General features: G+C 43.6%; 1 protein-coding gene across 1 annotated transcript in view; it reads left to right on the forward strand.

Annotated features, from left to right (window-relative positions):
• Positions 1-2964: 2964 nt before the first annotated feature.
• The window catches only part of LOC310773291 (uncharacterized protein), a gene marked incomplete at both ends in the record, with an annotated part of 29783 nt that continues 15857 nt past the window's right edge, over positions 2965-16890 (forward strand). Inside the window, 9 exons of the mRNA XM_083633172.1 lie at positions 2965-3022; positions 4556-4719; positions 5908-5932; positions 9395-9508; positions 9961-10098; positions 12128-12243; positions 13600-13720; positions 14722-14991; positions 15416-15786. Of these exons, the coding sequence (XP_083489298.1) occupies positions 2965-3022; positions 4556-4719; positions 5908-5932; positions 9395-9508; positions 9961-10098; positions 12128-12243; positions 13600-13720; positions 14722-14991; positions 15416-15786 (1377 nt within the window). The remainder of the gene's footprint in view (positions 3023-4555; positions 4720-5907; positions 5933-9394; positions 9509-9960; positions 10099-12127; positions 12244-13599; positions 13721-14721; positions 14992-15415; positions 15787-16890) is intronic.

Below are 16890 nucleotides of genomic sequence, written 5' to 3' on the forward strand. Positions count from 1 at the left end.
CACTCTCAGGCCATGACTCAGAAACATGAAGTCTCTTAAAAATTACAAAATACAATGGAGAGGGTCTTTAAACATGCCTGGGTTTGGAGCAGTGGGCTTTGGAAGAGGAAGCCACGGAAGTGATCCTGAAAGCTGTAATTCCTTGAATGGCCACTTGAGGCTGGACCCAAAAGGGAGTCGTCCCCGTGCACCCCATGTTAAAATGCCCGACTTTACAACAGGATTGAACATGTTTACAGCCTGGATCTATAGATAATTTCACCTTTCATAACAACTGTACACGGGATGATTTTTTTTATATAACTCACTTGTTTAGAGTAAAATAGACGATAGAAAATACTATGTTTTGGGCGTGATTGACAGGTCGCCTGTTCAGTGATCGCGCAGCTTGCCGATCACAGACCAATGGACCTTATTCACAGTGCGGCCATCTTGGGATGACATCACCCGCTGGTTGGGAACGCAACAAGACTCTCCAGGCGCGGACTGCATAATCGGGCACGTCGGGCAAATGCCCGGTGGCCTGGCCTGGCCTGGCCTGCAAAAAAAAAAATACTAGTGGTTTTATTACTTTATTCAGGGTTAAAGTCGGTGCATCTCATTGTAAAATTGGACTCGGCCCAAATTGGGTTTCAAACGGCCCAAATCTGGCTTCAAACGGCCCAAATTGGGCTTCAAACGGCCCAAATCATGCTTCAAACGACCCAAATTGGGCTTCAAACGGCCAAAATCTGGCTTCAAATGGCCCAAATTGGGCTTCAAACGGCCCAAATTTTTCGACGCCGCCCTTCGGACACCGGCACGCGCGTCGGCCCGTATCGGCCTGGCCTGCTTGGTACTGTATCTAATGCCCGGCCTGATTATTTTCCCAGTCCGCCCTGTCTCACCCAAACCCCTGTCTGAACATGGGAGCAGTAGACCAAAAGTTTGAGTTCTGTCACACCAATTCCGTTTGATAACATCGATAAATAGGCAGATGAATGTGTACAGGATACAAAAAAAAGGGCTACAGCAACTGGATCGTGTGTTATATCCACGATATTCAAGGAAGTGCAGCAGATCAAGGATACTCAACTTGCTTTGCCCGGGGGCCACTTTCATGAAATGATAGAAGGCCAGGGGCCAGTTAATAAACAAACAATTTAGACTAAACTGCACTACACCCTCGCACCACTGAGCACCGAACCGATACATCTGGCGCTGTGGAGCAGTTGAACCCGAAATGACACAGTCGAAGAAGGCTGTCTTTGAGCTTAAACTTAGGCACTGGCATGTGAATACATGTGAAACTACGCAATATTTGGGAATACCATGGCATCAAAATCTTGGATAACAATATTGTGTCGGAGGTGACACCTCTGACAACTTTAGTAGCCTAGCGCTAACATTGACGCTAGCATTAGCACCTTCGCTAGCTAGGTTAGCATGACAGTGGTGAGCTCAAACACAGCCTTCTTTGACTGTGTCATTTCGGGTTCAACTGCACCACAGCGTCAGATCCCAGCGAGCACAAAACATTTTTTCAACGTTGATTTTTAGTTTAAATCTGGGTGATATTGGGTTTGAACGTCTAAGACCTAATTTCACCCTCTTTTCAACCGGCTAAAATGCGGTTACAACGTCAACGTGTAAAAAAACACAATTTGGTTCATCATATTGTTAAAACATTTGTTGTAGTTTGGAATAGAGACAATATTGATAGTGTGTGAATTGGCATTTGTCCATTTTATTGTGTAACTGAGAGCTGAAATCTGGTCTACACGAAAACTACATTTCAACGCATTTTATGTCACATGAAATATCAAAAATATGGGACTATATAGGCTATGTGGTGCCAGCAAAAAGCTTCCAGGACACAACTATGGTTAATAGTTTAGCGCAATACTATAAAATAATGAATTCAGTTCCTGCAGCAATGCGCATACGCAAGTACTATACTAGCTGTGACTGACTGACCAAAGCAAGTCTGCACCGGTCTGCACCAAGTGCGGAACGAGGTGCTCTGGGCACGCTATGTTATTGTAACATACTGTATACGAGGCTCTGTGTACTGGTGTTAAATTAAGTTAACCTCTGAAGCCATACAGCCTACAGACTATAGATGCACACACACACAACATCATTTTAGTCTGTTACATAATATGATAGTCTCGTACGCATCACATAAAATAACTTGTCCTCCCGATCGTTGACAATTGTGTAGTCTACGTTGTGGGCGAGATAGAGTATATATGTGCCCGGCTCTCTCTATAGTATAAGAAAATGTATAGCTCAGGACATAGAGCGCAGTGGCTTGAACGTGGGAGAACAGGCTTCAAATCCCGTGTGCGCTGCTGAATTTTTAATTTAAGATCCTGGTGAAGTATGGTCTAAATCTGAACGTTCAGTAAACGTCTGCAAATAGTGGGTGAAAAAACTTTCACTTTCAAACCTTCCTTGCACGTTTTTTCAATGTTGACCCTAAACGTTTTTTAAACGTCTTTTCAACCGAAAAATGCTCACTGGGATGTATCGGTTCGGTGCTCAGTGGTGCGAGGGTGTAGTGCAGTTTACAATTTAGACCATCGCCTGCGCTTCCTTGAATATCATGGATATAACACCCGATCCAGTTGCTGTAGCCCTTTTTTTAAAATCCTGTACACATTCATCTGCCTATTTATCGATGTGATCAAACGAAATTGGTGTGACAGAACTCAAACTTTTGGTCTACTGCTCCCATGTCACCCAGCGGGTGACGTCATCCCAAGATGGCTCTCATGGCCGAGACGACACCTATAGGACCTCTGATTAGCTTATTTTGGAAAAGACAATGTAGTCCAGACTCAGATGACCTTTTGACCCTCTGCATGCTGGGGTGTTAGCCAATCAGGACGGGCCTGGCTCTGAGCTGCCTGCGTGAAAAAGCTTCTCCCTCCAGACTAGAAGCCAGAGAGCTCTCTGCCTGTCTGTGCCTGCTCTTCCACCATGCTGCTCAAGACCTGCTGCTACCTCTTGCTTTTAACATCCATCGTCTCTGCTGCTGGTAGGCCTATGACCTCACTCTGATTCTGTCTCAAATATAATGGATATAAATGCATTTTTGGGGGGTTTGCCGGAGGTGTGTGTGTGTGTGTGTGTGTGTGTGTGTGTGTGTGTGTGTGTGTGTGTGTGTGTGTGTGTGTGTGTGTGTGTGTGTGTGTGTGTGTGTGAAGGTGTGTATTTATGTTCATGTGAATTGGGAAAAGGGGCGTGTGGGGGGTATTTTGAAATACAGAGTGGCAGAGGCAGAGCAGGGTGTCATCCTGCATATCGGAAATTTGCACGTGGTCGCAGCTTGCGAAATTGCGCTTACTTACATTTATCTATGTGGTTACACCTGCAAATAATAGTAGGATATCAAATAAAAATTAGGTGTAACAAGTAAAACATAATGCAACTGGAAAATACAACAATTTTCAGTTCAAAGTTTGAAAAAATAATGAACAGCATTGTGATGTGCAAAATGACTAGTGTACTGTATGTGGAATATCTGCAGTATGAAATAAGTGAAAAGCTCAGTAAGTGCTCTAGTACAGAGGTTCTCAAATGTTTTTCAGCCAAGGACCCCTTACAAGATAGAAAATATACCGTGGACCCCCTCATTCTGATTTGTGATTTTGGGCTAAGCTTAATTGTTTCCACGGTAATGTGCTTGACTTTTAATTTGATAGGTTTGTTATTAGAATGTAATCCATGAACCATTTTAGATTGAAAGCATAAAATTTATTTTCGTTGAACTATGAAGATTTTGCAAAAAAAAATATATATATATTTTTTTTTATTACATTACATTTACATTACGTCATTTAGCAGACGCTTTTGTTTTGTCCAAAGCAACTTACAATATCACAATTTGTCAACAGTACAGAAAACCACTATGCAACACAATCAATGACAGCCAAGATATTTTGATAGACTAGCACCATGTAGGAAGTAGTTTGAGAAGGAATAAGTAACATGTAGCATTTTATTTTTTAATAAAAAAAAAATAAAAAATAAACCCAAAAAAACCTGAAAACTTTTCGCGGACCCCCTGGCAAAGTGCCACGGACCCCCATTTGAGAACCACTGCTCTAGTAGTCCATCAACATTTCACTTGTGAGTACCACTCAAGGTGGCAAATTATAATCAAGATTATTGAAACGGTATATGTCTATAGATGATATTTCGGTATGACAGATATTGCTGAATGGTAGCTTTGTCACAGTAATCAATTCATGAACCCTGTACAATAAATTGTATTGTAGATGCATACTATTTTAGGTTCATTTTTAGGACCTAGTCATGTTTTATGAGAACATGTTGGATGACATTTTAAAGGGTAGCTTCTTAGTTTTCATTCAAGCTCAGTTGTGAGTCTGTCTGGCAATGTTTTTCTTTTTTTGAGCACTGTGAGATCTATCACAGACAGTAAAGGTTGGGTCCTTGTTGTCAGTGTTTATCAGTAAAGGTTGGGTCCTTGTTGTCAGTGTTTATCAGTAAAGGTTAGGTCCTTGTTGTCAGTGTTTATGACTAAAGCTTGGGTCCGTGTTGTCAGTGTTTGTGCAGAAGCAGGATGCCCATGCGGTGCTGCACAGATCCAGGCGAGCTAACACGGGCTTCCTGGAGGAGCTGAAGCCGGGGAATCTGGAGAGAGAATGCGTGGAGGAGATCTGTGACTACGAGGAGGCCCGCGAGGTGTTCGAGGACGATGCCCAGACGGTCAGCTGTTGCCTTCTGCACTCAACTTTAGCCTGAGCTTAACAGACGACGATACATTTTGTTATTTTTGGCCCATTGGTCTGGTCACCAGCATGTGATGAGATGATCGACACCAAAATCATCTGTAGGTCTCTGGTAGATCCAGACTGTAAAAGAGATGGACATCATCTCTGTGTCTCTGGTAGATCCAGACTGTAAAAGAGATGGACATAGCCATCGTGAGTCGGGACGTCACCCATTGGTTTGTGGACTCCCGTTTTGAAGTCTCCAGTTTGGCATTTTGGCTGCTGCCATCTTGGTTCTTCTCGTGCAGCTCACACAACATCAGGGGTTTCCCAGAGCAGCAGCTCCGCCTGTTGGTCCGTCATTCGGGGAGCTGCCTGATCACTGGACAGGTGACCTGCCATTCACGCCCAATCACACCTCATCTAAATGGATGAGTTAGATAAAAGTTCACCCCCCTTTACAGTTGTCATGAAAGGTGAAATTAGCTATAGAGACCAACACTTTTTTTTAACAGAATGTCAGCATGTTTATTTCTGCTGTAAGTCGGGCATTTTAACATAGGGGACTATGGGGAATGACTCCCTTTTGGAGCCAGCAGTGGACATTCGAGGAACTGCAGTTTTTGACAGTTCTGCATTGGCCTCATTTATTCCCATTCACAACCCCCCCCCCCCCCCATCCCCTGTGTAGATTGCTCTGTTAGCCTGCTAACGCTCTAGCAGTAACAGTTAAGTAATCGTAGGCAATTGGCATCGGGTTTGTCCAAAGTTGGTATTGGTTTTTATTATGTAATTTCAAAACTTCTGGAATAGTAGCGCTAAAATTTTAACTGTCTGGCTAACATTACTCAGAGTCTCATTGGGAAGGGAGACTACATTTTCTTTTTGTCAAATTTGTCTTTTACCAATCGTCTAAACAGGCCTGGCATTAAAATAAACATATTTTCCCAATTTTAGCTTAACGCTAGTTGCCTACAATTACTAACATGCTGTATGCTAAATAGCATGCTCACCAAACAGCACTAACGACCAGAGACACAGAGATGATTTGGGTGTCGATCTTCTCGCCAATGGGACAAAATACCAAATCTGTTTGGTCCTTTAAGATATCCTGAAACATTTAACTTAAACATAAAGACATGCTTGCAGGTGATATAACTCTTAATACATTTTGCTTTTGCAGAAACAATTCTGGCTGACGTACAATCGTGAGTAATAACAATACCTGAAAAAATATCTTTTGACTAATACTCTGAATAGAAAACACTGTCCAGTTTGTTAGTCATAACATGACATAAATCAATGCTATTATGAATCACAAACATTTAACCAATATGATGCTGTTAAAAATGTGGAACTATAGTTGGCAAAGTGTGTGTATTTTCATGACAAACATGTGACATGTGACATTGAACACTGATATTGATCAGCTTAATTCAGCCAGCAGCCCTTTGCTTCTTGTGATCATTGGAAACACTAATCAAATCATATAGGTGGTTTTCACGGAATTGTGTGAGGCTGTGGTTTACAGTGATTTTACAACAGCTAAGAGGCACGCTGTTGTAAAATCACTGTAATCACTTCTTCTCTTATGGCCCATTTCCACCGCTGGTATCAGCGCTGCCCCGCTCAGCTCGTCTCATTACATTACATTTTACATTACATTACATTACGTCATTTGGCAGACGCTTTTATCCAAAGCGACTTACAATAACACATTTTTCGTCAGCAATAGAGCAATCAACTATGGAGCACAGTCTATGACAACTACAACTTCTGAAGGAACAGTGGTACAAGTTTAGGTTAGTGGTACAAGGTTTTTTTTTTTTTTTTTTTTTTTTTTTAATAAGGAAAGAGAGAGAACGAAGTTAGATCAAGAAGGGCCCAGATGGAGCCTGAAAAGGTGTGTCTTTAGTCTTTTCCGAAAGATCGGCAGTGATTCAGCTGTCCTGACCGAAGGTGGAAGCTCGTTCCACCATTGAGGTGCCAGGGACGAGAAGAGTCGAGATCGGGATGAGCGACTTTTGAGCCCCCGTAGCGAAGGAGGGGCGAGGCGACCTGCACTGGTGGAGGAGCGAAGGGAGCGCTGAGAGGTTTGGAACCTGACCATGGATTGCAGGTACAGGGAAGCTGACTGGTGTACTGCCCTGTAGGCCAGTACCAGTGTCTTGAATTTGATGCGGGCCGAGATGGGAAGCCAGTGGAGCTCCTGGAAGAGGGGAGTGACGTGAGAGAATTTGGGTTGGTTGAATACCAGACGGGCTGCAGCGTTCTGAATGAGCTGAAGCGGTCGGATGTCGGTGGCAGGTAGGCCGGCCAGGAGCACGTTGCAGTAGTCCAGGCGGGAGGAGACAAGAAACTGGACCAGGAGTTGAGTCGCTTCTCTTGTGAGAAAGGGACGGATTTTGCGGATGTTGTAGAGAGAGAACCTACAGGAGTGTGCTGTAGCAGCTATGTTGGCAGAGCAAGACAGCTGGTTGTCAAGGATCACCCCAAGGTTCTTAGCTGTTTGGGAGGGAAGTACAGTGGTGTTGTCAATGGAGATGGAGAGATCTGCGAGAGGGCAGTCTTTTCCTGGGAGGAAGAGTAGCTCTGTCTTACCAAGGTTGAGCTTGAGGTGGTGGGCAGACATCCAGTCGCCAATGTCTTTGAGGCATGCAGAGATGCGAGCCTCGATTTGAGTGTCGGAGGGGGGGAAGGAAAGGAAAAGCTGGGTGTCATCAGCATAGCAGTGATAAGAAAAGCCATGAGAAGAGATCACATAGGTAAGAGATCTGATATAGAGAAGGAAAAGTAAGGGGGCCAGGACTGAGCCCTGAGGGACACCGGTGGTAAAAGGACAGGATCTGGAGAGGGACCCTCTCCATGAGACCTGGTATGAGCGGTTCGAGAGGTAGGAAGCAAACCAGGAGAGTGCAGAGTGCAGAACCTGAAATGCCGAGGTCAGACAGAGTGGAAAGAAGGATTTGGTGGTTGACTGTATCGAAGGCAGCAGACAGGTCAAGGAGGACAAGAACAGAAGAGAGGGATGAGGCCTTAGCAGTGTGAAGGGCCTCTGTGACAGCAAGAAGAGCTGTCTCAGTGGAGTGAGAGGCCTTGAAACCGGACTGCAGAGGGTCCAGGAGGTCATTTTGGGAGAGATAGAGAGAAAGTTTTTTGGACGCTGCTCGTTCGAGGGTTTTGGAAAGGAATGAGAGAAGAGAGACAGGTCTGTAGTTGTGAATAGCAGTAGGGTCAAGGGAGGGTTTCTTAAGCAGAGGCTTGACTCTTGCAGTCTTTAGAGCAGGCGGAACAAGACCAGAGGACTTTTTTGTCTCATTCCACTGATCTAAAACCTGGACAGCCCGGGTTGAGTCGTGCTAGTTTTGGTCCCTGCTTTGTTGAGGTTCCAGCCGGTACCATACGGTGATGTGAAAACACTGCAGACGACAGATTGGTCAGGCAGAATTGGGTTTATTGTATCTACTGTCAATGCTGGATACCAGTTTAGTGGGGCTTACCTTTTCTGTTATTTCCATCAGTCTTTTGTGTTGCTGCCTTTGGCTCTTGTGAAATAAAATCGATCTCCTTGCTCAGCTTTAACATGACGGTGGTTTTCAATTGTTTTGAGAGAGAAAAAGTCCGCTCCTCAGGAAGCCCTTGTAGTTGTGTGCTACGTCGGCTCTGCTAGGCCGGAGGCGGGGGTTTAGCGAAGCCGCGGTCTTGCCTGGTGAGTTGCCGCCAGGGTAGTGGCTTCCCTGCTCCCCGTAGCGTGACTCCCGTCCCCCGCGCAGCGCATGCATGTGAGTTTGAGTCAACAAAGTGATATCCATTCTCCTGGCCGATTGTCACATTTGCCCATGTACACTGTAGGTCATTTAGAGGCACCAGTATTCCATAACCAGTTTAAAAGTTCCGTGTATGGATTTAATTTTAACGTTATACGTTATAGCCTACTTCGGCTATGGGCGGAGGGCAGATATGCGGTCGCTATGACGACCAGGTGTGGGCGGAGGCGAGTAAACTTGCTATGGAAGCAGAGTCTATATCAAGTAGAGACGAGTAAGGCCAGGTAGAGTAGAGCTGTACTGTGCTGTTATATGTGGTGGAAATGAGCAATAAGTTACAATTGGCTAAGTGGTGTCTGTCTGTGATGTCGCTTAACATGCAAGATTCCTAGTCATTTGAAACCTAGCATATTTCCTGTCAGCTACATACACTGCAACAGGAAGTAGGCTAGGGACTATTTAGAATGTTTATGTTGTCAAGTTAAAACCATCTATAGATTTCTACTCTTCTGCTGTTGCAAAACCACCATGATCACGTGACCTCACACTCTGCTTTCTCTCTACGTCTCTGAGGTCAGATGATCAGGATGATTTTAGCAGACTCTGTAGAGCAAACAGCTAAGCAGTGACTCGGCCATTTTCTATCTCACCCGGTTTCTTCTTTCATGGTGTAATCTTTGTTTCCGTTTCCTTTGTTCAGAATTTACATTTTAAAGGATAGACCTGGGTAGAATCAACTTGAAACTTTGTTGTACAAAAGAGATAGATACAAAGTAATACAATTTATTATTATTTTTATTATTATTGTTGTTGTTGTTGTTGTTGTTATTTATTTATTTATTTATTTATTTATTTATTTATTTATTTATTTATTTATTTATTTATTTATTTATGTATTTTTAGGTCGTGACCCCTGTCTGGTGAACCCGTGTCATAACAACGGGACTTGTATCTACATGGAGAGCTCGTACCTCTGTCAGTGTCCAGAGGGGTTCGAGGGCAAATACTGTCAAACAGGTAAAAGACAAAGTCAGAGGAATTTAAAGGCAAGTAAGTTAGCACACATGACCTAACAGTTACCTAACAGGAGTTAGGAGAGGATAGAGGCTTTCAGGACAGAGCAAGGAGGGGAAATATCATGTATGAAATGTTCTGGAGTCATAACTAATCTCATTGATTGATCACGGTGGGAATTTCATCATTTTAGGGGCAAGGCCATCTGGCCTTTGGCGTCGCAACTATGTTGTAAATTTATTTCTATTTACTGTGTTTATCGTATGTAACTTGTGCACCAACTATACCAAGTCACTTTCCTTATGTGCTGCTTGCTGATATTGTAGCAACTTAAATTTTATAGCACAGTTCCCTGGTTCAGTGTTTGAGGAAACCCTCCAAACGTGACCAGTAACATATCACATGAAAAACATCTAGCGTAATAAAGTTGATAAAGCTCTGGTCTGCTTCCTCAGTGTTTGAAGACTCTCTGAAGTGTCTGTATCAGAATGGAGGCTGTGAGCACTTCTGTGACGGCTCTGGACCCAGACGCACCTGCTCCTGTGCTGACGGATACACGCTGGGAGAGGACGGCCGAGCATGTGTCACGCAGGGTAACAAATCTATCTATCTACCGTATCTATCTATCTATCTATCTATCTATCTATCTATCTATCTATCTATCTATCTATCTATCTATCTATCTATCTATCTATCTATCTATCTATCTATCTATCAGCTGAAGAAATTCAAAGTGCCAAATGGTGCACTTCTACACCTCCATTGTTGAGTCCATCCTCAGCTCCTCCATCTCCGTCTGGTATGCTCCTGCCACTCTCAAGGACCTTAACAGACTGCAGCGCATCTCATCTGCTGTGCTGAGAAGATAATCGGATGCAACCTGCCATCCCTCCAGGACCTGCATGCAGCCAGGACACTGAAGCGGTCTCACAAGATCATGGCCGACCATTCCCACCCTGGCCACAAACTCATCAAGACACTTCCCCACGGCAAGAGACTGAGGTCTGACAAGACCAGAACCACTCAAGTTCAAGTTCAAGGTTTTATTGTTACATACACATTACAGGTAAAATGCAGTGAAATTAGGGCCGCAGCCACTCCAAGACACTCGCCACAAGAACAGCTTCTCCCCAACCACCATCAGCCTCACCAACAAGGCCCGGAAACCCCTTCCACCAAGGACCTCACCAACATCCCCCACCAACCCACTACCTCCTCCTGAACTCAGCTGAACACCCCCCCCCCTCCCCCACTGATATGAGCCCCCCTTCCCCCCATAAAACTGTAACTCATATCTAATTGAATGCCTGTTTAACTGGGACTGTAAATTCATGTAAATTCACTGCCTATTTAACGCCTATTTAACTCAGTCTGTAAATCTCATAACGTAAATTCATATTTATTATCCACGGAACACTCCTCTACTCATGTACATATTGTATACTCGATTTGATTGCACTTGCAACGTTGTGATTGTCTTTTAGTTATCTTTCCTACTTCTTTATCTCTGTATATTGACCTGACTGCTACACTGCGTACACAAATTCCTCGTATGTAACTTGCATACTGTGGCAATAAAAGTGATTCTGATTCTGATTCTGATCTATATGATGATAATAATGCTAGTATTATTAATTAATTTATAATAACCAATTAAAGGGATAGCTCAGTTTTTTGATGTGGGGTTGTATGAGGTACTTGCATACAGTCAGTATACTACATGCAGTAGAATAACATTTCTCATTAACTGATAATGGCCTTTATCCGATAAAGCATATCGGTTTATGCTGTTTTCTAGGCTTGCCGCGGTAGTCGGTGTCATCATCTCTCTCTGGTTAGACCAGCAAGTAACGTTAGTTAGGCTACATGTTGTGAACACAATCCCCCCTCATACACATGTAGGTAAGACCCTTACCTAAGCCTGTGTGTATTCTGTTGTCACTGCCATCTCTGGAAATGTGGTTTTATTATCACAGCTAAAAGTCCGCTAGCATCAATGCTAATACCATAGCTATAAGGTCCGCTAGCATTGATATAGTTAGCATTGATGCTATCGGACTTAGCTGTGATAAAAGCACATAGTACTCAGCTATTGTCATTGCCTGGCTTACTGCTGCTGGTAATGTTAGTCCCATGGGCAGAAAGAAATCCCCAGACTTGTCGCTAACGACATTAGTCTCTTCTCTCCAGGAGGGTCTGAAAAGGTGTCCCGAGTTATGTGAGGGCTTCAGCCAGCCAGTGCAGTAACTATTTATATGGTGTCACCAGTTTTGGGCATGTTACTTTCAAAATGTAATATACTACATATTACTAGTTACTTTCATTTGAAAGTAATATGTTACTTTACAATATTACTGTCTGTGTAGAGTAACTCGTTACATATTACACTACTTTTGCATTACTTTTACCAAAACAACAGCAGCAGCAGAATGAACCGCTTGTTATTATCATCTATAGTGGTTATTTGCATAAAAACACACAGTTTGATTAGGAAATGATTGTATCTTTTTTAAATATCCGTGACAGAATGAGCAGACAAACCCTAATAAAGAGGCCATTGCGGGCCTAGAAATCACAACATCCATTTAATGAATTAATAATAATGTGATGTGCCTCCTGCAGTGCAGTTCCCCTGTGGTCAGCTGGCTCCAGAGGGAGCAGACAGAAACCAGACGGTCCAGGGTCAGACCAGGCTGGTGGGAGGGAACCACTGTCCACCAGGAGAGTGTCCGTGGCAGGTAACACACACACACACACTGCACAATGTCTACACTAACGCATTGTCATGAAATTTTCAGTTTAGAAGTTTAGAATGTATGTTGAGAGTTTGTACTGCAGACTCTAGTCTCAACATAGATTACCTCTACTAGTACTACAGGAGCGACTGGGAAGTAAACATTCCATTGTACTAGCTACATATGGCACTAGCTGTGTTTCCATTACAGTTTTTTGCAAAATAATTGCGATATTTCTACAACTTCGACAATGTACAATTGCCACTTGTAGGCGTTTCCATTGAAGTTGAGTTTGGTACCGTCTGACGGAGCGCACACCTGAACGCAATTCCCATTAGCCTACCAGCAGCTGCCTGCCACAGTGGATCTGCCCCATATCCCGTCCCCTGCATGCTCAAATCCAACCAATGGTCAATGCAAATCACAACATGAAGTTACAACGCATATAAACGAGCCTGATTATCAATTCAAAATAAAATGAGTCGCAAAATGTTGCTGGCTGCGGTGAATGCAGTGAGCGCGACAGGCAGAGGAAAAAAGCCTAATAGCCAAATAGCCTACAACTGGTCCGATTTAGAGATGGAGGGGGGAAAAGGCTGATTTGGTCAATAATCACAATGTTGTGTAGCTATTATAATTATAACACTGCACCTGAAACGTGTGTAATGTATTACTCACAGTCACTGTATTCACTTCAGTCAGGAGCACGCACCGCACCGGTGTGTGCTTGCTTTTCATCCCCTCGCGCTGTGCCAAATGCGCCCACACAGGCAGCCTGTCACCATGGACCGATTTCTGCCATTAAACATTATCTATTTTATATATATTTTGCATAACACTCGTCTTTCTGCTAGCGTTGCTTCAAAGTTTTCCATTGCTGCGGAGGTTTTGCCACGGCTTATCGAACCGTTTCTTCCTCATTTTTCGCTGCTTTTCCAAAGCAGAATGGGTCACATGACGTGCTAATGCGAAAAAACTGTTTCCATTACACTTTTGCGATAAACTGCTATATCGACACGTCTGAAAAACCACCTCATGAGAGCGCAAAAACGTTTTGCGATATTTGGGAAATTTACGTGTTTCCATTACCCAATTTCTATTGCGATATTTAGATTTTGCGCATTTGTGAGGGTAATGGAAACATGACTAATGAAACTTTTATATCTACAAAAAGTATTTTTGTGCATAATCCTATAACATGAGCATCTATCTATCTGTCTGTCTGTCTGTCTGTCTGTCTGTCTGTCTGTCTGTCTGTCTGTCTGTCTGTCTGTCTGTCTGTCTGTCTGTCTGTCTGTCTGTCTGTCTGTGTCTGTCTGTCTGTCTGTCTGTCTGTCTATCTATCCATCTATCTATCAGGTTTTGGTTCAGTACAGAGGCAGTAGTCACTGTGGAGGTGTTCTGATCCGTCCTGATTGGGTCATCACCGCTGCACACTGTATCCATGGCAACAACGCCAGCAACCTCGTTGTTGTGGCAGGTAACCGGTCCCTGTGTGTGTGTGTGTGTGTGTGTGTGTGTGTGTGTGTGTGTGTGTGTGTGTGTGTGTGTGTGTGTGTGTGTGTGTGTGTGTGTGTGTGTGTGTGTGTGTGTGTGTGTGTGTGTGTGTGTGTGTGTGTGTGTGTGTGTGTGTGTGTGTGCCTGTCCACTGTGTGCAGTCATCAGTACAGCGCATACGCCTCAGGCAAACGAGGAAGTAGCTTTGGTTAGAGAGTGAACCTTCTTTGTTAGTTCTCGCTATGGATTTACTTTGAATAGGAGCATTTCCCATAACTTTAAATTATTATTTAATTGTGACGCGTGGTGAGTACATGAGTCACAACATGTACATAAGAGTGTTTCTGGCGCTGTTGGAATGTATATTTTGGGCGACTGAACGGGGGTAGGCAGCTGTACCATATACTGCCATTGTAGTGCTAAGCTAAGTAGCAGTGAGGGGTGAAACACACTTTCTAATGCACGTGGAGAGAAAGGCATCTACGTTCTAGTTATACTATCGGGAATATGGCAAATAGGCGAATCTCCAAAAATGTTGGCATATCATTGCACGGCTCTGGAGCCGCATGCGTATGAGTATGAGTATCACTATTCTAAAGTTTCTGTAAAGTTGTTTAAACTGATTGTAAAGTTGTCTAAGTTTTTCATAGCTGTAAAGCTGCTTTTCAAAATACCTTTGTTTTGATGTTGTATTAAGTTTCTTGTAAAAGTTTAGAAATGTTTGAAAGTGGTCTTTACGAGTTATATAACTGCCTTGCAAAATTTTAAGAGTTGTACAGTTGAGAGTGGCTTGTGATAACTCTTATTATTTGGCGCAATATACACTTAAATATAAAATTGATTGATTGATTGTCTTGTACAGTTGTCTTGTAAAGTTGTTTTGTAAAGTTGTCTTGTACAGTTGTTTGGTAAAGTTGTCTTGTACACTCAGTTGTCTTTTTGTAAAACTTGTCTGATCTGCTTCCTGTGTCTTTGTGGTGCCAGGGGAACACAACCTGGATGTGGAGGAGGGGACAGAGCAGAGGATCCCTGTCTCCATGGCCATCGCCCACGTGGGCTACGCCCCACTGACGGGCGACAGTGACGTGGCCCTGCTGCATCTGACCCGGCCGGTTGTCCTTGGCCACCGGGCCATGCCCGTCTGCCTGCCGCAGAGAGACTTCGCCCAGCGTGAGCTGATGCCCGTACGCTACCACACCGTGTCTGGCTGGGGCAAGAGGACCACCGGGGGGAACGTCCACGACCCCGAACAGGGTTACTAGACATTTTCCATTTCAAAATTCCAGACTTTTCCAGACTCAAATTTCCACAAATCTCTGTCAATTTTTCAGACCATATATGACATTTGACTACCAATAAATAGATGTTTATTATGTAAATAAATTGTTTTAAAATCCAACTGTTAAGTTGGATGACGTTCCACTGTGAAACATCTCTGCCCAAAGAGCCAGTAAACTTAACCTAAACATTTTGAATACATATTATGTTATTGTTGTTATGTTATGCTATTTATTATTATTTATTTTTCTAAATTCTGAATTTTATATTTTTGAAAACAGAATAGGGACAATAGTCTGGAAACAAATATTTTTCCATACTCTGTTTTCTTTTCTTCCATAATTATGCAGACCTGGAAATTACTCAAATCTAATCCCATATTTTTCCATACATTTCGTAGGAGCCGTGCCCTCTCCCGTGCTCCGACGGATGTCCGTGCCTATCCTGCCAAATGCCCAGTGCTCCCAGAGAACCGGCTTCAACTTCACCCACAGCATGCTGTGTGCAGGGTACCTGGAGGGGCGGGGCCAGGGTTGCCGCGGAGACGACGGCAGCCCATTGGTCACTCTGTATGGCTCCACCCACTTCCTGATGGGCGTGGTGGGCTGGGGGCAGGGCTGTGCTCACCCTGGGTATTATGGGGTGTACGCCAACATGGCCAACTTTGTCGAGTGGGCTGAGGCCACCATGAAAGCCCCTCCCACCGTGAGCGCAGCTGCAGAGCAGCTGGAGAAAGCGCCGCTGCCTGTCGACATGCCAGAGCAGAAGCTAGTGTGAATAAAGTCTTTCTTTTTCAAACCTTAAAGCTCAAGTGTGTAACGTTTATAGAAATGAACGTCCGTTACATTCAAGCCCTTGCCAAACGAGGTCACACACTGCTGTTGTTGATTGGAACAAATTTTTCCGACACCAAGTGAACTGCCCGAAGGGGGAGAGAAAAGTTCCACTTCCACGCTAGAAAAGTTATGCATGAGAGCTTTAATTCTTTATTTTTACACAAAAGAAAAACTAGAACAGAGAATTGAGTGTCAAATTTAATTAATTGACACCTCGAATGGTAAAATTGTGTTTACATTTATTATGTTTCAATGTGCAATTTTCCTTCCTGTGTCTCAAATTAAACTTTTGATTCATTCTTTCACAAAGTACATCATGGAGTTTGTTTTCTTGGTGAAATGTCTCCAGGTCATGTATGACAAAACATGTATGGCTAAACAAAAGGTTGCATGTATACTGTTGTCTTGGACCCCAGGAAAACTAGCTGTCATCTAGGTGTCAGCTAATGGGGATCCTTTTTAATAAACAAATAAACAAATAATGCAAATTGTATTAACTGTTCACACTTACAGTTCAAAATGTATTGGCTGTGATGAAGTTACTAGTTGAGAAGTGAACATTAGCATGCATTGAATACATTCCATGTGAAAAATCAGGCTATAGGTTGAGGCGATGTCTCATCATAGACGTTGGGTTAGCTGGCTGGGGGCGTGGTCAGGGTGGGGTAAATCCTCCTGTTCTATCCATACAGCATAATTAACATTTAGCGCCCAGCCCAGGCAGACAAGATCGGGGATTTAACCCCCACAGTAAATGCACATCTGAACAGACGTCTTGTGTTCTGGTCTAGAATCGCCCAACCCTGTAGTGTAGAGCCGCAGCACCGTCCTTTGATGAGTCAGCCCATTGAGATATATGGGCAGTTTTACCCCACTCGTGCACCAGCCGTATGACATTTTGTGGGCGTTCCCACACAGCCCGACTGTCTCTATAGCAGAATAAGTGTTATGTTGGTTGTAGGTTGTGTTTCCCCCCAAAAACCTTGGGTGTGTTCAACCTGAAAACGGTGTGCAACGTTTTGCTACGGGCTCTGGGTTA

This window comes from Poromitra crassiceps, assembly GCF_964638095.1.
Source record: "Poromitra crassiceps genome assembly, chromosome: 3".
NCBI lineage: Eukaryota > Metazoa > Chordata > Actinopteri > Beryciformes > Melamphaidae > Poromitra > Poromitra crassiceps.